This window comes from Phocoena sinus, chromosome 1, assembly GCF_008692025.1.
Source record: "Phocoena sinus isolate mPhoSin1 chromosome 1, mPhoSin1.pri, whole genome shotgun sequence".
NCBI classification, from domain to species: Eukaryota; Metazoa; Chordata; class Mammalia; order Artiodactyla; family Phocoenidae; genus Phocoena; species Phocoena sinus.
In genome coordinates, this window is record NC_045763.1 from 152,442,452 (window position 1) to 152,463,392 (window position 20,941).

At 55.4% G+C, this 20,941-nt stretch overlaps 1 protein-coding gene across 1 annotated transcript; it reads right to left on the minus strand.

The window, feature by feature from the left end:
• On the minus strand, window positions 1-18,978 carry CNTN2 (contactin 2). Its single transcript, XM_032647430.1, has 22 exons — window positions 18,909-18,978; window positions 14,457-14,601; window positions 14,198-14,373; window positions 13,941-14,036; window positions 13,335-13,544; window positions 12,963-13,062; window positions 11,645-11,820; window positions 11,108-11,244; window positions 10,537-10,666; window positions 9,017-9,167; window positions 8,752-8,879; window positions 8,027-8,202; window positions 7,376-7,496; window positions 6,712-6,870; window positions 6,079-6,228; window positions 3,925-3,995; window positions 3,374-3,608; window positions 2,918-3,030; window positions 1,625-1,811; window positions 1,171-1,283; window positions 519-687; window positions 1-110 (listed from the first exon to the last, which is right to left on the minus strand). Exons 1-22 carry the CDS (start codon window positions 18,976-18,978, stop codon window positions 1-3), a joined length of 3,123 nt encoding a protein of 1,040 aa, XP_032503321.1.
• Window positions 18,979-20,941: the final 1,963 nt, after the last annotated feature.

The window sequence follows — 20,941 nt, forward strand, 5'->3', positions numbered from 1 at the left end:
TCAGAGCTCCAGGTAGCCTATGAGGATCAGTGTCGCCACGGAGTGACGAAGGACGGTGCCAGGATGTGGGACTGGACAGACTGCTGAGTTCTCCACCATCATGCTTGTGCCTGAAACCAGCAGGCGGAAATGGGCTGAGTGAGCTGGGCCTGGGACCTGCACATCCCTGTCCCACCCTCAGGACAGAATCCAGACCTTTCCTAAGGAGATTCACGGAGGGCTGGCTTCAGGACGGGGAGGTGTTCTCAAGCCCTCCTTCTGCAGTGTTTTGTAGGACCTTTGCTCTTGTTCCCGTGAAAGGAGTGCACTTACCTCTCGGCCCTCAGGGATGTTTGGGAGTGGGAAGGAGGGGGCAGCAAGGGCAGTTCCAGGGCTACTTTGCACTTGGTTCCTGCCTGCCTGCTTTTTTCCCCCTTGGGGACTGGCTGGGTTGGGGTCTGGCTTGGGTGGGAATGATTCCTGCATCAGGCATCTGGATGGACCCTGATACTCCTGGGGGATAAGGGGAGAGACAGCACCTCCATTCCTCACGATGTGGACTTCTGCCGGGACCCCGTCCCCCCCTGGCCCTGTGGTCCGAATCTGCACCAGGGCATGGCCAGTGTCTTCAGGAACCGCAATTTCTATCCAATTCTTGCTGGTGAGGTGGAGTGTGGGAGTCGGGTGTAAGTCGTTCTGGTACAGCATCTGTGGGAAGGGGGTTTAGCCAGGCAAGAGTTTCCTTACACCAGGACTGATTCTCCTCTTCCCTAGCCCCAGGAATGGGAGGAGCCCATATGGTTCTGGGCCCTCGAGGTCCTGCCTCCTCACCCCTCCTGTTTCCTGTTGACCAGGTCCAGGCTCTTGAACAAGCTCCCCACTGGGACGAGAAAAGCTTGCAAGCAGCTGAACTGGTTCTGCAGACTCCTTAGACCAGAAGGACCCAGACTTCACCCAGTCCATCGCTGCCCCCTTGAACCCTGTCTTTCCGCAGTCATACCATTTTCTTCTAGTCGCCACTACCTGCTCCCTGAAGAACTGCTCACGGATTTCACGCCTCTCACAATCCCAAACTCTCTGCTTACATCTAACTCAGATCCTTCTGGCTAGAAACTGCAGCTCCCTTGTGTTTGCCAGAAGTACAAGTGAGCTCTTCCTCAGCGTTCAATGCCCGGTTGATCCCTTCCTTACCTTATAGCCTGTGACTGCAGACTCATTCCGGAGCGGGACCACGGGGTCCCACTTAATACTAAGACTGGAGCTCGAGAAAGTCCAGGAGATGTTGCCAGGGGGTCGCCGTGGAGCTGCCAGAGGAGGGAGAGAGTTGGGGAGACTTCCCAATGTTTCCCCACCACTCACCCCCTTGCTTTTAGCCAGCCTTTTTCTAGATGTCTTCCCAAAGCAGTTGTACCCAGAACATTCTGTCACCGCTGCCTGAGAAACACACTCCAACAAAGGTTGGAGAAAAGGGAGGCACTTCAGAGGCCATGAATTCCGTTCCCTCGTTATTATTAGACGTGCTGCCTCGTTTCTGTCCTGCCCAGGGCTTGTGGGCTGGAGCATTTGTCTTTCGGGGAAAGAGTGATCCTAGAGGCACCGCCTCCAAAATACACCGCTCAACCCCCACCCAGGCTGACGGACTCACGGGGCTTCACGGTCGTGGCATTGGCGGAAGGGCTGGCAGGCCCAGTGCCGGCGCGGTTGTAGGCCCGCACAGTCACGTGGTACTTGGTGTTGTGGTGTAGGCCGGTGACCAGGGCACTGGTGTCTAGCCCTGCTGTCCTCACTCGGTCAGCAGCTGCTTCTTTGTCCCCGGCTTTCCAGTAGCGGATCTGAAGGGGGCAGGGGTACCCTAGGGTCAGCAGTCAAACCCAGGACCTCGGGGCCACCCTGACCCTGGCTCTGGACACCTGCATCCTGCTCCTTGCTGGTGCTTGTAACTCAGTCTCAGGTCTCAGGACCTAGACACTAGATCATGAGCTCCAAGGGAGCAGGGACAAGTTGGTGTAAGTGGCTGCTCCCTTCTTGGTGCCCAGCAGAGTGCCCAGTCCAACGAGAGAGCTTAATACGTGGGCTGAACGAGGGAGCGGGGGTGTGGGCACTGACTCAACCTAGCGATGGCCTGCTGAAACCAACCCCATTTAATTAATTCAAGGAATCCCGTGGGGACTCTGTTAAAGGCTATGAAACGCATATTGTACTTGCAAAGTAGTCCCCCAGCCCTCACTCCAGCAAGCTTATGAGGGCTGCTGAGTAAATGCAAACCCATTGTCATAGACCTCGTAACACCAAGGCCTTCTAGATATTCTTCCAAATCAATGGCAGAGTTTGCAGCTATCTCCTCAGCGGGGCTCGCCTAACCCATTGTGCTGAAGCCCAGAGCTGACTCTCCTGAACGGAACTGAAAACATCACTAGTATGGTGATTCTCCCTTAGACAATGACAGTTCCTGCTTGCCCTTCTTTCCCTTCCTCTCGCTTTCTCTCGCTCTCCATCCACCCCCGCATGTACCCCCGTGTGGAGTCACCAGTGGGCCCAAGTCTTGGGTCAGAAACTGCTGGGCCCAGAGTTCCTCAGGGACAGGATGAGCGGCTGGTACATAGAGGAGGCCATGCTGTTCTCTGCAGCCCTGAGGATGCCAGGCTAACTGGGCTCTGGCGTGAAACGGGCAGGCTATGCCCCTTCCAGAACCTGCTCCTCCTCCCCTGGGCTCCCGCAGCGTCCAGTGCTGGCTCAAGCCAAGCAGTAACTTCAAGGCTGTCCACAGGCATCAGCTAGAGGGGCTCAGCTGAGGTTGCGTCCATGGTGATGCCTAGACTGCGTGCTGTGTGCCTGGTTAGTGAATGAGTGATTCCAGGAGGAGGACTAGCAAGCCATGAGGTGCCCCCGCGCCTTGACCCCCCGACCTCTTCCTCTCCCAGCCCAGGTCAGTGCTCACCTCGTACCCCAGGAGGATACCATTCATGTCCTGCCGCACCGGTTCCCAGGTCACGTTCATCTCTGAGGATGAGACCCCTTTGGCCCAGACCTTGGTAGGGGCCACCCTGGGCTCTGGGGACCGACACAGAATGGGTTTGGATTCCCAGGCACTCCCTGTACCCTACAGAGCAGCTGCCAACTGGGACTGCCCTCTCTTAGGATTTTATAGAGCCCAGGGTTCAGGGTGCAGAGCATCCCCCAGGGCCCACTTCTCTTTCCAGAGAGCCTCCCTCCTCTAGGCCTGAGGGGAGATGAGGTAGCGGGGACTAGGAAGGAAGCCGGTGGCTTAGAAGCCAGGTGTCCTCTCCACCCCACCTGCGGAACCTAGCAGGGGTGTGAGGAGCGCTCCTCCACCCTACACCCCGTGGACAAGCTGCTGGGGTGGGGATGCCGTGTGGGCCCCGGGGTGGCCCACCTTCCTCAGCCGAGTACACAATCGCGGTGAGGCTCTCAGGCCCATCCCCGCGGTGGTTGTAGCTGCGGATCTTGACCTCAAAGGGGGTGTAAGGCCGGACGCTCTCGTTGCTGTAGACGAAGTACTGGGCATCGGCGCCGGGCACCCGCGCGGTCTGCCAGCTAGTGCTGCCCTGCCTGCGGAAGGACAGCAGGTAGCCGAAGCCGTCTCCGTTCTGGTACTCCCGGGACATGGGCTGAGGGGCAAGAGCGTGGCATGGGCGAGGGACCGCGGCTGCGTTTCCCTGCCCGTCCTCTAGCCCCACCCAGCCTTCACCAAGAGGGGTGGCCCCAGGACTGCGGTGGTTCCATCCTGCAGTGGGTACCAGGGGAGGGGAGGGACCTTGTCTGCTCTGGAGTCAGGACTGTGCAGTGGCTCTGTCTGGGTCCTCTCTGCATGCTGCTCAACTCCTGAGATGAGTCCCACCAGGTGCGGGTGGGGGTGAGGGTGGGGTAGAACTTGTCCCCCCAGAGAACTGGAGGCATAGTCCTGCCTCTGTCCTTGCAGCTTACCGTCCAGTTGACAATGAGCTCTCCAGGGGCTCCACCACCTCCTCTGAGACCTGAGGGTGCCACCGAGGGGGCTGTCAGGGCCAAGGGACACAGACAGTTAATGGGCAGTGAGGGAACAAAAGCTCTGAGACCAAAAAGCATCCTAGGACAAGGACACCCTTCCAGTGGGCCCTGGCTACACGCCAATAAAATGGACAACCTAGAAGAAATGGACAAATTCTTAGAAAAGTACAATCTCCCAAGACTGAACCAGAACCAGGGAGAAATAGAAACTATGAACAGATCAATTACCAGTACTGAAATTGAATCAGTAATTTAAAAACTCCCAACAAACAAAAGTCCAGGACCAGATGGCTTCACAGGTGAGTTCTACCAAACATTTAGAGAAGAGTTAACACCTATCCTTCTGAAACTATTCCAATGGGACCTGGTTTTGTCTTTCAAGAGTCCCTCTGGACGTGGGCTTTGGAGTCAAGCAGACCTGAGATCAGATTCCACCTCTGCCACTTACTAGCTGAGTTTCTCTGGACGAGTTACTTAACCTCTCTGAGCCTCTGATTCCCCTCTCTGTAAGATAAGGATAATAATGTTTCTCTCAAAGGCTGTAAGAAGAATAAAATTAAACAAGACAGTGGCTAGCATATACATATAGTATACACTCCATAAATGATCATTATCTTGATCCCTCTTGTTGGTTTAAACTAAGTAGCAGAGACCAACTCTAATTTGCTTTAAATTAAGGGGAATAAATAATTCAGAACTGCAGTTAATCCAAAAAACATTTCTTTTGGGTTACAGGTTGTTTTATTATTTTTTTATTTTCATGGCGGACTTAATTTCCTAATTGTCTCTAGTATTCAAAAGGCTGATATTAAAACAAGAATGTATTTAATTAGATCGTGAAGCTTGGCAGGGGGTAACTTGGCTGAGGGTTAAAATATTTCTGTAGATGATCCAGCAACTGGAGACTTATCACTTCGTTCTGATGATACTTTAGGGCCTTCTCATTTGCAAAGGGCACTTAAACACATTACCCATTTGATCCTGTGAGGTAGGCATTAATATTACCCTTTTCAGAGTGGAAAGATTGAGGCCCAGAGCAGTTAAGTGACTTGCCTAAAGTCACACAGCTAATAGATGTCACAGTTTGAATTTGAACTCAGCTCTTCTGATTTGAAATCTTATCATCTTTCTTCTGCGTCATAGCTGTCTTTGTGCTCAACTCCTGGATACTGCAGTGAAGAAGACCACTCCTCACCCTTTGACTGTCCAAGAAGTTCAATCAAAGAAAGTGCTCCTTCTGGAACTCTTTACTCAGGAGAGGTACCAGTTAAAAATATTGAATGATTCCAGAAAGAGCCTGGAGAGTCAGCATGGGGCACACAGGAAACCATGTTTATGGACACAAAAAGGCAGGCTCTCATTACACATCCAGTGGGGCAGGCCTGGGTGGGTATGGAGGGGAGGCAGGTCCTGATTCCATGCTGCTGGTCTCAGGATCCCAGGGCTCTCATTCTGGGCCTTCACCTTCACCTCTTCCCTTCCTTCCCCACTCAGGTTATGACACCTACCTGCCTTTCAGGGAGGGTTGTGGGCAGATTGTCCATTCTTCCTGCTCCCAAAGAAACCATCTAAAGAAGGACTTAGAGCACCAGCTGCTTACTTAGTGCCCTGCACAACACACACACACACACACACACACACACACACACACCTTCCTCATTAACTGATTCCTGCAGCTCGTGCACTTCCAGGGAGGATATCTGCCCATCACCCCATGGTCCTGGGTTCAAGTCCAGGCTCTGCCAGTGTGACCCTTCCTTCACATGGAATGGTTTTTCCATTTTTAAAAAAATTAAACTCTTTACTTTGAGACAATTGTAGATTCACATGCAGTTGTAAGGTTGGCCTATTTTTTAAATGAGTGGTTTGGACTGGATGGCTTCCAGCCCTGACAGGCTGTGGCCCAAGGCACAGTACGTTGTGCAGTGTTGCGGCCTTGCTCTGACTTGTGTTCCCTTCTCATCTGTTTTGTTAGAGTCCGAAGCCTGGTGAGCAGGGTTGGAACTCCATGTAATTGCTGCTTGCTTGGGGCTCCCTTTAAGGAGGGCTAGGGTCTGTGCCCTGACATTACTTCTCATCCAGGGCTCTGACCTGCTTCCTTGGTCCGGATGTTGCTGGAGGGCCCACTGGGCTCCCCAGTGCCCAGGATGTTGCTGGCTAAGACCCGGAACTCATAATCCATCCAGGGAGTGAGGCCCAGCACCTGGGCGGTCTCGGCGTTGCCCTCGATGTTGGCGGGATCTGCAAGGCACCAGGGAGTCAGTGTTCTGCACTTCATTTACTGATCTAGATGGAAAGGGCAGGGACTGGGTATGAATCACTTTTTTATACCCAGCTCTCACGGTGGTACCCGCTATATTAAGAGTTCAATACCTTTTTCAGGAATGATTGGGAAACTCGTGGACCTCCCTGCCTTGGAGCCTTTGTAAGATGTTGTGTGCATCCCACACCCCCACGAATGTTTTCATTGCCCCATTAATAGTCCTGCCAATGCTTCAAGGGTGCAGACTGAGTGCGTCCCTCTCCAACTCTCTCCCCATTCTTCTGCCGCCTGTGTGACCATCTTCCCTAATGGCCTGGGAGCTCCCTGCAGGCAGGGGGTCTACACTTGTCCCTCTTCGAAGCTCCAGGCTCAGCCTTGGCCTCTGACCCCCAGCACTCCCCCCTCGCCCCCCCTACAGCCAGGCCTGATCAGTACTGACCTGGGTGGGGCCTCACACTTACTGGTCCGAACCTGCTTCCACTTCCCTGCAGGTAGAGTACGAGCTTGCAGGGTGTACTTGGCAATGGGGCTGTGGTTGTCAAAGCCACGGCTCCAGCTGAGCTGGACAGTGGTGTCACCGATGTCTCTCACAACCACGCCTCCTGGGGGACCTGGCGGACCTGCACCAAGAGGTCAGAGCAACAAATTTGAGCCAACCTCCTTCAGGCTCGCTTGGGCTGGTGCAGTACCAAGAGGGAGCAGCAGAGGGCGCAGGAAACATACACCGGGTTGGGAGGGCAAGGAATGGGGGCAGTAGTGAGTGGCAGATGGGGTGTTTTGAGGACGAAGGATGTGTCCAAGGCTGGAGGGGTCACAGAGGCTCTCTCACAGAGATGTATATAGATTTCCCAGCATGAGGCTTTGAAACTTCTGGCCTCAGCAAGTTCTCCAGTCTTGGGATGTGTTAGGAGTGGGTTTTTTTTACAATTCTAGCTTTGGAGGAAGAATATTTTATTCATTTAGGACCTGCGAAAAACCACGGGATGAGTTCAACTCAACAGACTTGTTAGGAGCCCTTCCCACGGCTTTCAGGGAGAGGTGGGAGTTAGTTAGGGAGTGAAGGTCAGAATAGCCCAGCTGGCCTCTGAGGGTGTCACGGTGGGGGTGGGGTGGGAAACCCATCACCTCGGACCAGGACTGTGGCCTCCTTAGATGCACTGTCCACCACCGTCTGGGCCATGCATGTGTACTTCCCACCGTGGCGCAGCTGGGCGTTCAGGATGGTCAGATCCCCAACCGTCTCCTTCTGCACACGGGGGACAGGAAGCGGGGCGGGTCAGAGGAAGCAGCCCTGGCTAGTGCATGAGTCAGGGGACAGGAGGCGGGGCTCAGAGTCCCCTGCTCTGTTACTTCCCCAGACCCCTTGCACCTCGCTCTTCCTCTCTGTCCCATGGAAGGGATCAGCTAGTCTCTACTTGGTACCACTGGGGATTAAACGACATTTTTTTTTTTTTTTACAGAAGACAGTCAGTGATGGTTCAAGTTAATGATATCATCTGCGCTGGGGGGCAGGATAACAAGAGTAGGGGAGTGAGTCTTGCTCGGTGTCTGGAATTCCAGGTTTGACCCTAACCCTCTTCTAAATGCATAGACGTCGGGTGGAATCCGGGGAACTGCCCGTCTAAGGGAGGGTACTTATGAACCCAGGGATGAGCTTGCCATCATGGCATTCCTGGGGGAAGGGGGTAAAGCTTTGGGGGTGTTGATGGCTCTCGTGGGTCACCTGTCTGCCCATAAGGAGGGAGGAGCCCTGGGTTCTCTGGCCTCAGGCCTTACCACACTGGCCCTTCGGTAGTGACTCCCAGGCTTGTCGAAATCGATGGGGAAGTCATCCAGGGTCCAGATGAAGGTGAGGTCCATGGTGGGGTCGTGGGAGGCGTGGCACTGCAGGGTCAGGTTATCTCCCAAGTTGATGTCGGCACTCGAGGGGGCTAGAGTGATCTTGGTTGCATCTGCCAAGACAAAGGGCCCCTGAGTGGAAGGGGAGGAAGTAGGCCCAGGCAGGGGCGGCAGGGCAGGGGGAGAGGCTCTGTCTTGAGCCCCAGGAAAGAGAACAGGCAGCATGGCCAACAGCATCCTGACCTCCCAGCAGCCCCGCGAGTGCGTGGGAGGGGGGCAGGAGCATATCCTGGATGGCGGTGTTTGGGGGCAGTCCCAAGAGAAACCGAATCCTGGGGTAGCCTCAAAACCAAACTAGGGGCTTCCCTGGTGGCACAGTGGTTGACAGTCCGCCTGCCGATGCAGGGGACACGTGTTCGTGACCCGGTCCGGGAAGATCCCACATGCCGCAGAGCGGCTGGGCCCGTGAGCCACGGCTGCTGAGCCTGCGTGTCCGGAGCCTGTGCTCCGCAACGGGAGAGGCCACAACAGTGAGAGGCCCGTGTACCGCAAAACAAACAAACAAACTAGGAGGAACATGGGAACACAAGAGCCCAATGGCGAGGAGGGACGGCACCCCGTGGTGGCTGAGTCACCAACCTCAGCCAAACCATGGTCCTTACCTCGCACAGACAGGATGCCCGTGCTGTTGGCTTTGCCCATGAAATTCTCAGCAAAGCAGGTATATTTGCCTTCATCTGACCGACTGATGTTTCTTATGATCAAGGTGCCATCCGGAGTTACGGTCACTCTGCAGCAAGGACAGAGCAGATCTGGCCAACCCAGTGACACACTGTAGTCACAGGAAGGGGACTCACCTCCAGGGAGAGAGAGGGTGAGCAGGAATTGCTCAGATGGGGTGGGGCTCAGGTGGGGTGGGGCTTGTACCTGCTGCTGTTGACCAAAATCTCAGTGCCTTTGCTCCAGAGCACCACGGCCTTCGGAGCTGCCCTGGGCTGACAGGGGATAACGATCTCTCCCCCTCGGGCTGCGGGGATCAGACGCCTTACAGGATTCAGCCTAAAGTCGGGGGCAAGTGCTGGAAGGAAGGGGGAGCGCCCCACAGTCACGCAGGGAATCAAACCAGCACTCGTTGCCCTGGCGTCAGATGTCACCTGGCTACATGTTAAACATTTTATGTTCCCTCTATGGCCAATCCACGAGTGACCCCTAGCAGCACCACTTCCAAAATAGCCAGGATCCAGCCCCTTCTCATCACCCCCACTGCTACCAGATCTCTGCTGGTTGGCCTTCCTGATTTTGCATTTTCTTTCTACAATCTCTTCTCCACCCAGCTGCGAGGAATATCATTTTAAAAACACAAAACAGACACTCAGAATGAAGTCCAACGCCTCCCAAGGGCTCACAAAGGAGTCCCTACCTCTCTGATCACATCTTGCTCCATTCCTTCCCTCACTTATTGTGCTCTATCACCTAGGCCATTTTTTTCCTCTTCTTTTTTTGGTTCCGTGAAGATGACATGATTTTTCCTGCCTCAGGACCTTTGCACTTACTATACATTTTGCTTGGAAAGCCCCCAGATCTTCACATGGTTGGTTCACATCCCAAATGCAACTTCTTCAGAGAGGTCTTCCCTGACCATCCCCTCTAACTGGCCCACCTTACCCACAGCACTCTGCGGGATTTTCTTTACTGTATTTTTTATGGCTGTCTGAAATTATTTAATTGTTTGATTTTGTGTTTATTTGCCCCCCTCTCTCCACTGGATTGTAAGATACTTGAAGGCAGAGACCTTATTTTTCGTGTTCACTTCTTAGGAGGTGTTGAAGAAATATTGGTTGAATGAATGAATGAGTCTTAGTTAAGCCTCACTACAACTAGATGAGGTAGGTACCGTTCTGTCCATTTTACAGATGAGGAAACAGACTACAAGCTTAAGTCACACATCTAAGGATACTGGACTAGCTGACATTTACTGGGCACCTATTATGTGATGGGCAGGTTCTTTATGCTTTAGCTCTATCATCTCCTTTCATCCCCACAGCAGCTGTATGAGGGCTGGGCTATTATTGCCCACATTTTATTATTCAAGAAACTGAAACACAAAGAGATTAATAACTTGCCGAAGGTCACACAGGCAAAGGGGCTGCATTAAACCCAAATCTAGCTAATTTGCTTTTCAGTGACTTTTGCCACTTTTTTTTCATGGCGGCAGACATTTCCTTTTCCACATCAGACGCGGGTCAAGCCAGAGACCCTGTCCTCTGGGAGCTCCATCTAGTGTCTCATCTCCTGTCTTAAATCCCTGAGTTCTACTCAGAAGCTGTTGGAAAACGAAGGAAAACTGCCAGGTGAGTGTGTGCATTTAGAAATGCTGCAACTCACAACCCCTAACGACCCCCCACGTGGGTGTCCCCGGGGACGTCCTCTCTCCCTGGGCCCCTTACCTTGCACGGCCAGCTCGGCACTGGCGTAGATGGTGCCGTGCTTGTTCTCCGCCACACACTGGTACATGCCTGAGTCCTCCAGGCTCAGCTTGGAGAATCGCAAGTCTCCGGCCAGCACTTCTACCCGGGCCTGTGCAGAAGATCAGGACCACTGGGTGGGGGCTTATGGGGTGGATGCAGTGGAGACTGGGCTGCCTGGAGGGGGCGCCTGCATGCCCAGTCCTATCCAGGGCCACCTGGAATCCCAGGACGCACAGATTCCCCTGGCCTCCCCGCACGTCTGCACACGGAAGCCAGAGGGGCAAGTGACACACTCAGGACCACATAGTGCTTTTGTGGCTGAGTTGGGCCTGAACTCAGGTCCCTGGACCCTCCACACTCTATCCAGTTGACCAGCCTGAGGCCATGTGACTCTGGGATGGAGAGAAGCACCTAGAACTACCCTGTGGCACCCTAACTGGCCCAGAAGGGTTGCCAGTGTGTGGAAGGCGAGGAGATCTGGAGGGTGAGGGAACCAGGTGAGCAGAGGAAGGTGTGCTGGGTGTGTGGAAGGAAGCCCCAGGTCTCCTACCTGGGAGGACAGAGGATCCCCATCCCGAAGCCAGCGCACTGTGGGCCGGGGCTTGCCGGCGGCTGCGCATTCCCAGTGCAGGTTGGAACCGATGTCAGCCTCCATGTCTGAGATCACCTTGAGCCACTCGGGCTGAGCTGCGGGGAGCAAGGGAGAGCAAGGCTGGGGAGAGGCTGGGGAGGAGCTGGGAGGAGCTCCGCGAATTAACTGGACTGGATTTGCAGGGCTGCAGCTCCTGCGCCAGACAGCAGAGGGAGCCAGCCGCATTCCGGGGTGGGGAGAAGCAGGTTCAAGACAACTGGCACTGCCAGTAACTCTATTAGCGACTTAAGTCATTCTAATGCTTTCCATGTGCTTTCTGCAACCTTGACTGAAGCTCTGAGCTGATCACAGCACCAGCCTCGTCTGGTCCCATGCCCAGTGCACCCCGTGGGCAGGAAAGTTTCAGCAAGGGGCTGCCTAATCTCCTCCCTGACTTTTGGGTCGGCTTCCTCAAGGACAGGGGAAGGCAGGCGGCGAGGGTGTCCGGCTCTGTACCCTGCACGATGATGCGGCCCTGGACGGTGTCGCGGCCCTTGGAGTTCTCCGCCTCACACTCGTAGGTGCCTTCGTCCTCGAAGCCTACGCTGGGGATCTGCAGGGTGGGCTCGGCTGTGGCCCACTGTGGTGACAAGGAGCCATCCACTTTGCGCCACTTGATCCTGGGGACGGGGCTGGCAGGGGAGACAAAGCCAGAGGGGGTGGGCTGAGCTAGGCAGACTCCCTTGTGCCTGCAACTCCTCCCCCAACCCAGGTCCCCCTGAGATGCTGGGCAGGTGGGGACGACGGGGAGGAGGGCCGGGAAGAGACAGAGGGAGAGCGGCCAGGAGAGGAGGAGCCTCTCCCAGGGAGGCTCAGAGCACAGGTGGTCTGTTCCCTGAAGCTGACTTGCCCTCCCTTCCTGACCCCACCCTGCCCTGGCCTCTTCTGGGCCTGCCCTCCTCCGCAGCGGCCTGCAACCTGGTTCTTTATGGGTCCCCTTCCTCCTCTCCCCAACAGGGCCTTGCCTCTACTTTTCAAAGGGGATTAAGTTGTTAGTAATCTGTGTACTAAAATGGACTGAGGTATCAGTGAGTCTTACAGGGTAACGCATTACCCTTCATGTGTTTTAAATATGGATTTTCTGGAAGCCCAATAACTTTCCACAAAGCAGGGGGCATCTTGGGTAACCACAGGAGATATGTGAGGGAGGAGGGGACCAATGCACAAATCACATTCTTTCATTCATTCTACAGACATTTATTGAGTACCTGCTATTTGCTTAGCCCTGTTCCAGTGAGTCCTTTTTCTGAGAGAGTAAGAGTTCTATTATACATTTTCTATTTTAAGAGATAACTGTTAGCATCCACAGAATACTTACTAAATACCAGATGCTATTCTAAGCACTGTACATATATTAGTTCATTCAATCCTCATAACAACCCCGTGAGGTAGGTACTATTATTATCACCATGTACAAATAGGGAAACTGAGGCACAGAGAGGTTAGGTGGTTTACCCAAGGTCTCCCAGCCAGCAAGTGACAGAGCTAGTAGTTGAATGAGGCAGGCTGGGTTGGGGTCCACGCGCCACGCTACCTGCCCCCAGCCTGGGGTGTTGTATAAGCTGCCTGAGCCTATCATGCGCGTTGCTGGGAAGACGCCTCACCCAGAGAGTTAGTGCTCAGTGAGTGGCGGTTGCTACCCACAGTGGGTCCGGCACTCTGCTAGACCCTGCGAAGGCACCGAGACGACTGAGAGCCGGCCCTGCCTGCCCTCTCCCTGAGGGGCTCTGAGAGGCTGTGCCCTGGCCTGTCCCCTCCCTCCCCCGCCACTCACTTCCCGAAGGCGAAGCACTCCAGGGTGGCCTGCTGCCCCACCAGCGCATAGGTCTCTGCTGGGAACCGGGCCTTGATGCTGGGGGCAAAGAGCCTGGTGTCTGGGGAGAGAGGGTTCACACATCAGATCCAGATCAGGCGCTCCTGTGCTTAGGATCTCAGCACAACTCAGAGCCCGCACTTTCTTGACTCCCTCTCCCCTTGGGGGCATGCAGCAAGGGTCTGAGGCCATGTAGCAGGAAGACCCTGGGGTCCAGCCCCAGACCCTGTGCCCTCTGAGCTGCTCTTCACAACTTCAAAGGGAAGACCCCCTTTCCCAACGCCCCCTGACCCCTTCAGCTCCCTCCTCCTCGCCTTGCCCGCTGACCCTGACCTTCCGCAGCCAGGTTGAGCTGAGCAAACTTGCTGAAGACGCTCTTGGTGGAGAAATCCATGTGGCTTGTGGCCAGGCAGGAGTAGTTGCCCAAGTCTGAGGCATTGGTCCGGGCAATGTACAGGTTCCCTGTGGTCTGGGACACGAAGTGACGCCCATCCGTAGGGATGAAGTTGGGGAACTCGTTGAGGAGCCAGCGGTAGGACAAGCCTAGGAATGGGGAGTTTGAGGAAACCGGGGGTACTGGGCTAATGGAGCAACTCTGGGTAGGACCTCAATGCGCTACTGGGGTCCTGTAGACCCTGGGATCCGTAGACCCTGTCCTGAGAGCCCCTGTGCTCTGAACTGGGGCTGAGGGGAGACCTAGAGGGAAGATGTGACTTTATCTCTGCCCTCAGGGAGTGCTGTCTGCTGGGGAAACAGCCCCTGCCCTTGGGGGCCTCCCAGTCTGATGGGGGGTGGGGCACAGAATCATTTAGAGTTGGGCACCCCGGGATCAGTGCTTCCAAGGGTCACTCACCACCTCTTATTCCACCCCTCTTCTGCTGAGCGGCCAGAAGCCCCTCCTGTGCCCTCTGTCTAACATGGCCCAGGGGCCTGACTCACCTGGGTAGTGGGCGGGTGGGTTACAGGGCAACATCACACCCCAACCTTCATGGGTTTTCACTGGGTCTCGCTCCTCCTTGGAGAATTCCTGCAGGACTGGAGGTGGAGACCGTGTGCTCAGGCGCTGTCCTCCAAGCCTGGGGGACCCTCCCTCCCCAGCTCAGGCTCCATGGGGAAGTAGTCACCCGCCCTTCTGGACACTTTTTCCAGCCCTGTCTTCTCTACCCCAAAGCGTCCCGGCACCCCGTGGGGCTCACAGCCAAAGCGGAGGACAGCCTCCCTGCTGACGACGGTGCCCACTGGGTTGGAGGCCAGGCACTGGTAGACGCCGGCGTCCTGGGCTTTGGTGGGGTTCATGATGACCAGGTTGCCCCCGACCAGCTGGTGGCGGGAGCCTGGCTCCAGCTTCATCTCGGTGCCATTCATCTTCCACCTGCAGAGGGGGCGGAGAGGGGCTGATGTGACGAACAATTGCCCACTGCCCAGGGCCTCCCAGCACCATTGCGAGGGTCTCACCTGTAGGTGGCCGGAGGGCTGGCCCGGGCACGGCATGCCAGTGTCACCTTTTCCTCGGTGGACTCCTCTGGGAATAGCAGACCGAGGGGCTGGTCTTCAAAGACAGGCCCAAAGGTGGCCGGGGATCCCCAGGCTGAGCTCCAAGCTGCAGATGGGGGACACCACCAGAGGTCTCAGGGCCTAGGGGCCAGCTGGAGCCTGGCCTCCAGGGCAGCGCTGTCCAACAGAACTTTTGGCAGTGATGGAAGGGTTCCATTTTCTGCCCTGTCCAGTACAGTAGCTATTTGCCATTAGCCACTGTGCCCCTGAAATATGGCTAGTGCAGCTGAGGAACCAGATTTTAAATTTTATTTAATTATAATTAATTAAAATTTGAATTTCAGTAGGTTGGGCAGACCCCATCTAGTCACTTAGTTCAGTCAGTCACCCCTCCTATACTCAGATATTGAGTACCTGCTGTATACTTAGCACTGGGTGAGGCCCTGTGTAGCAAAATGAGTAAGACACAGTCCCTCTTCCTCAAGGAGCTTGCGATCCAGGGAGGAAGACAGAAAACTGACAGTAGGTGAGAGCCATAATAGTGGTTTAGGTTCAAGACCAGGGACCCTCGGAGTGGAAGCAGTCAGGGGACTCATGGAAGAGCTGACCTGCAGAGTGTGAGATGGGCCTTGAGAGATGCATGGAAGCCACTGGCTAAAAAGGGGGAGAGAGGAGGTGTGGCCCTGGAGCCTAGTGTTCCTTCTGGGGAGGGCGTCCTGAGAGAACGTGCTCTGGCCCTGAGCCTCTATTAGCTGTTACAGGAGCCTTCTAAGCCTCAGCGTCTTCACCTGTGAAATGGAAAGAAGATGAACCCCCCCTCCCAGATTCTGTAGCAGGGTTCAACTTGACACAGGGTGTGTACTCAGCCACTGTCTCCTGGACCCAAGTGAGGGGGCCGGGTGGGGGTCAGGGGAAGAGGAAGGCTCAGTGGTGGGTGGATGACGTACACGTTGCTTTGGGGCATTTTATAAAATTCCATTGTGACATTTCAAGACAGAGAGGCCCAGAAAAGGGAGCGACTCGCCCACAGTCACAGGGCAAGCCTGTGGCACGCGCAGCTCTAGACCTCGGGTTCCTGAATTTGCTGGGCAGATGGGTATCCCGCATGCAAATGGCATTTTCCTGCCTGGCCCCCTCCCGGGGCAGATGCCTTGCTCTCCATGTCCCCTTGTCCAGGCTCACCGGGGCAGGGTCTGAGAGGCAGAGGGCAGTGTTTCACATCTGCCTCTGTTTGCTGACTGGTGTGGCCGGTCATTCTTTGCCTTTGTGGTGTCAGGCAGGAGCCAGGCCACCCCTAATTGGCTCCTAACCCTCCAGGAAGCTGATTTCAGGCCCTCCTTGGTGGGTCGTGGGGAGATCCCCATTAACCAATTAGTGCCTGCTCTCCTGGTGCATCCAGCTGTCAGCCCTAGTCCAGGGGTGGGGGGTGGGCCCCATGCCACAGCTGAGGCCCAGCCTTGGACCCCTGGGAGTGATGGCAGCTGTTAAGCAGCTCTCAGAATGAGGAAGGAGGCAGGGCTCCCTGAAATGGCATCCCCCATCCGCCCTCCCCACCACCCATCACTATCCCTCATTGCCGCCCCAGGCCTCGGAGATGGCGGCGCATCATCTCGGCTGGAGAGCCCAGCTTAATCCTAAGTTAATGATGGTGGTGGAGCGTAGGGACCCCTGCCCCAGCTGGGACTGCCGGGAGGGGAGGGAAAGGAGGGGTAGCGGAGGCAGCCAGGCTGCTGGGAACAACCTTGCATGCATAACAGCAGCTTCCAGTAACTCTGTCTGGATGGTGGTGGGGGGAGGGGGGCGGATGGTGGCTGAGTGGGCCTGGGGCACACTGATACTTTAAGCTTCCAGAAAAAGCTTTCTCTCCGGCATTCAGCCATATACACACCCTCACCCAATATCCAGACACATGCTTTCCACCTCTCACGTATACACACTTCCTTATATGCACACAGACATCACACATATATACATACATGACTCTCTAAGCTACTCCAGTAGTCAGATATACACATTTATATACACATCCGTTCCCGTGCACATATGGCTACAAATGTCCACGTATACTTATTTATATCTACATCTAGGCATTCATAATAACAAAATAGATGCTATTTATTGAGGGCTAACTCTTTACCAAATACCATGCTCCACATTTCTTTCTCATAACCTCTTTACAAAGTAGGCAGTGCCATTTTCTCGTTTGGCTAATGTGAAAACTGAGACTTCGAAGGTTAAATAACTTGCCCCAAGTCACACAGAGAAGGAGCAGATCTAGGGGTGTGGACCCTGGCCAGCCTCCCCCCATAGCCAGCGTCCTTAACCACAGGGCTCAGAATTCTTGACTTCAGTTTCCCATCAGGACCATCAGAGATGCTGTTCCATCCTGGAGGTACTGAATCAGAATCTCTAGGAGTGAGGCCCAGGAATCTAGATTTTAAAAGGGCCTCACGGGCATTCTGAAGAGCGGATAGAGTTGAGAGCCATGCACTGTGTGTAAGGCCTTCTATACACATTCATCATCCCCCCAAATGTAGCATGCCCTCCATGCAATAATAACGCACTCACATCTCCACCCTCTGAAACATCCACAGACACACCCTCACTCACCCCACACCTCCCTCTGAAACTACACACACATCCACCCACACATGCACTTTCTCTCTCTCTCTCTCTCTCTCTCTCTCTCTCTCTCCCTCTCTCTCTCACACACACACACACACACACACACTCCCGGGGAAAGCCACCCACTCTGTGCTGTCCCTGTTCGGCATCCTCTCTGATTCTCTCCTGATTCCCTATCCTGACAACTCTGCTCCCCCAAACACAGGTATCAGGATCTCGTGGAGGAAGGAGATTAGGGAGCTGAGACCGTGGAGGGGAAGCCATGCTGCCCTTCTTTGCACTGGGGTGCAGGAATCCAAAGCTGCATCCCCAGGGTAGGTGCGCAAAGACAGCCAAGAGCGGAGGCTCCTTCCTAGGGGGTGGGAAGAGCCATGGGATGTTCCGCTCCTGCCTCTGCGGTTGCTGGAGGTGGCAGACCAGGTCCCGTCTCCCTTGGCCTTCCTGCCTCTCTGGGTCTATGGACCGCGGAGGCTGCACATACTACTTACCTCAGATGATGGGGTCCCAGCACTGACTGACCCTGAGGGTGGGGAAGGCGGAGGAGCCCGGGTACGTCCGCCACTCTCTCTGGGGTGGGTGTCTCCTGCCCCTTGCAGCCTGGGCTCCCCACCCCAGCAGCTCCTCCAGACCTGGGGGGCCCTGGCACTGGGAGCTAGGCCTGGAGCTGGGGGCCTGGGAGGCTGCCCTATTTCCCAGCAGCCTCACTGACTTGGATGCTGGGTTGGGAGGCGGTTAGGACATAATGAGAACATCTGAAACTATGCCAGTGGAGTCCTTCCCTGGTGAGACGAAAAATTTTAAATGTGCTGGTTGCAGCCTTGCAGGGGCTGTGGGGTGGGGGTGGGGGTGGGGTGGAGCCTGAAGTATAGCTAGAACTCCAGAAGGACACCAGAGGGTGGGTACCCTTTCTCCCACGGAGATCTTTAAGGAAAAAAGAAGCGTCTATTGATCTGGGCTGAGGGTCAGGGCAGAGAGGCCAAGCAGCGGTTCCAGCAGGCCCCTCCGAGCAGCAGGCTGTTGGAAAGTTCCCCCAGCTCAGACAGCCCGGGGCTCCCATACCGCCTCCCTAGCCCACTCTCCAGAATCCAGCCAGCCCGGGCCTCTCGTGCTGCACTGCTCGGTTTTCCGTGCCCTCCTTTTCCTTCTGCCAAACGCCTTCCTCCCCTCTCCCCACTTGAAGCATCCCTGGCATGAGAACTTTTGCTTGGGTCCCTCTTGCCTTTTTCCTGGGTCACGCCCTGCTCTGCCTCATCTCTTCCCAGATCCCATTCCACATTTGGTCCATTTGCCAGGCTTCACTGTTGTCCTGAGGAACCCTCCCAGAGTTGTGTGGTCAGGGCACCCTAGAGCAGTACTATCCAATAGAACTTTCCGTGATGATGGAAATATTCTATAAACGGTGCTATCCAATACGGCTATGAGGCCTTGAAATGTGGCTAGTACAACTAAGCAACTAATTTTAAATTTAATCTTGCAGCCTTAAGAGGCTGCAACTCTGGGCTGATGTCATGGAGATCTGGTTGTGCCATAGTCTCGCTGTGTGACCCAGGGCAAGTCCCTCACCCTCTCTGGATCATCTACAATACGACAAAGACTCGTTCCCTCTCCTCCTAATCTCAAAGGGAAAGTAAACTCCACAAACAGGAAACTTTTATAAGGAAATGGCCTCAAACTGAAGTGCCACAGCAGTGCAATCAATTATTTCTGTAGTCATCACTAACATAATAGCAATGATATAACGCTGTGATCATGCCTGCTAGGCTTCGGAGTCCAGACAAGCCCTCTTACCTGGAGTGGAGACAAGGGCCACAGCGGCCAGCATTAGCAAGTGTGATTTCCTCCTGGCAGGTGTCCCCATGGTGAGCATTCCAGGCAGAAGTGGGGAGCGGAGGAGAGGAGCCTCAGCCCTGCACAGGGAGAGCCTGGCTGGAGGCTGAGAAGGACCTAGGGAGGCAGAAAGACGGGGGAGGACTCTGAGCTGAGGAGCGCCCCTCCCAGCTCCAGGTACATCTGGGTCGGCGATGCTTTTGCCTCAGCCTGGGGAGAGGCTGGAATTGCTCTCACCCTCCCCAGGGCCCCAGGGGAAGGGGCTTGGCCATTACCAAGGAACTCTTCCCAGGGCCGAGTGCCTCCTGCTGGCCCCCTGGGAGTCTGGCTCTGCCCTGTACCCTCACCCCACCTCCCGTGCAGCCAGCAGGGTGTTGCTCGGGGAGTGAAAGCAGTGACTAATTGGGAGGCAAGAAGCCAGCGCCTGCTCACCCGGTAATAGCTCTCAGTGCGGGGCCAGAAGAGAGCACGGCCCGTGCCTGGGTTTGGGGAACTAGTAACATCTTCTAGGAATTGGGCCCGCTTTCCCCTGCCCCGCACACAGCTGCCTGGGTTGGGGGTAATAAGCCCCTCTGGGAGCTGCAGCAAGTCTCTGGGAACCAGCCTGTTTTTCTACCAGTGAGGAGGAGTTTCATTGATTCGTCCACACCCTCTCACCTGGACCCCAGGTAAGGCGCTTAGGTACTGTACATGATGGAGCCATAACCTTGGCCCCCTTAGTAAGGTTTCCCAACCAGTTGGGCTAGTGGGCCTGGACAGGCCTTCTGGGCCGAAAGAGTTAACGCAGCTCCTAGAGGAGCCTCCCTCTTGCCGAGATGAGCAGAGATTTGGTTAAATCCTGGAGCCCTGAAGAACTTGCTCCCTGGGGGGCACCGAGAGCAAATCAGAGCCCCCCTCCATCAGTCTGAGAGAGGGGGGCCTCATCCTGGGGGGAGAGCAGGTCCAGCCTTCCACCAACTCCCCATCTCCAGGCTGTCTTGCCCAGTTTGGGGTGGGGGGAGTGTGGAATCTCAGGGGCCTGCTTCTTGGTTATCAGACTGAGTCTGGGTCCCTGGGCTCCCAGGCTACTGGGAGCCAGATCACCCTGCTGCATATTCTGCCTCTCTGCCCTGCTACCTGCTTTGCAGAAAACTAAGAGCAGAAGGAGGGGATCTAAGGTTGAGGGACAGAGCCCGGCTGGGGGCTCTTCCACTAATTGGCTGCAAGACCCATGCCATCTCTGTGCCTCAGTGTCCTCATCTGTAAAATGGGTGCTCTCGAGCGTCTCTTCTGGCTCTGAGACTGTGATTCTCCCAGAGAGTGCAGGGTGGCCGAGGGCCTGGGAACGCTGCCCCTGGGTGGGAGTGGGGAGGTGGAGATGGCAGGCTGCTGATGACCTGAGTCTGCCTCTAGGGCCAGTGCAGAGTCCGAAGACCGGTGCCAACTCAGGATCTCCCGGCCTCACTGCGGGCTCTATTCCCCAGGAAATAGAGGGCTCCCAAATGCCCTTAAACCTCAATATTGATCACCACCACCCGTTCCTGCCTTCCCAACAGCCACAGCTGGCACCGAAGGAGCAGGCGGGGGGTGGGGGGAAGAGACGGGAGAAGTGGGCCCAGGGCCCGTCAGGGAGGATATAGGCCGAGAAGCTTGGTGTTCCGATTCGAGTGGCGGGAGTGGTGTTTAAACAGATGGCACTCCCTCCCCCGCCCCAACTCCAGCCTCATACCCACCTCCCTGTGTCAGGAAGGGGGCCAGGCGCCACCTCTCCACCTGTCCCTCCCTATCCTTGCCACTTTCAGTTCCAGGCTTGAACCCAGAGGTTCAGCACTTCCAGCCCGTCCAACACGCCCCCAGCACCCTCAGTGCAGAATAGGTGTCACTTGTGTGTTGTACTTAACTGCTTGAGAACAGCTGTGATTGTGTGCCTCCATGTCACGTGCTCACACTCACACAGTGGGCTGACCAGTCTTCAGTGCTGCCCAAGGGCAACCCCAGGGCACACACACACACAC

Excerpts from the sequence above, each read along its gene's own strand:
- CNTN2 (XM_032647430.1), bottom strand. The coding sequence starts at position 18,978 with ATGGGGACACCTGCCAGGAGGAAATCACACTTGCTAATGCTGGCCGCT. Across the intron at positions 13,545-13,940 it reads CCCACCCGCCCACTACCCAG|GCTTGTCCTACCGCTGGCTC; the intron begins GTGAGTCAGGCC and ends CCCCATTCCTAG. Across the intron at positions 10,667-11,107 it reads GGGATCCTCTGTCCTCCCAG|GCCCGGGTAGAAGTGCTGGC; the intron begins GTAGGAGACCTG and ends TCTTCTGCACAG.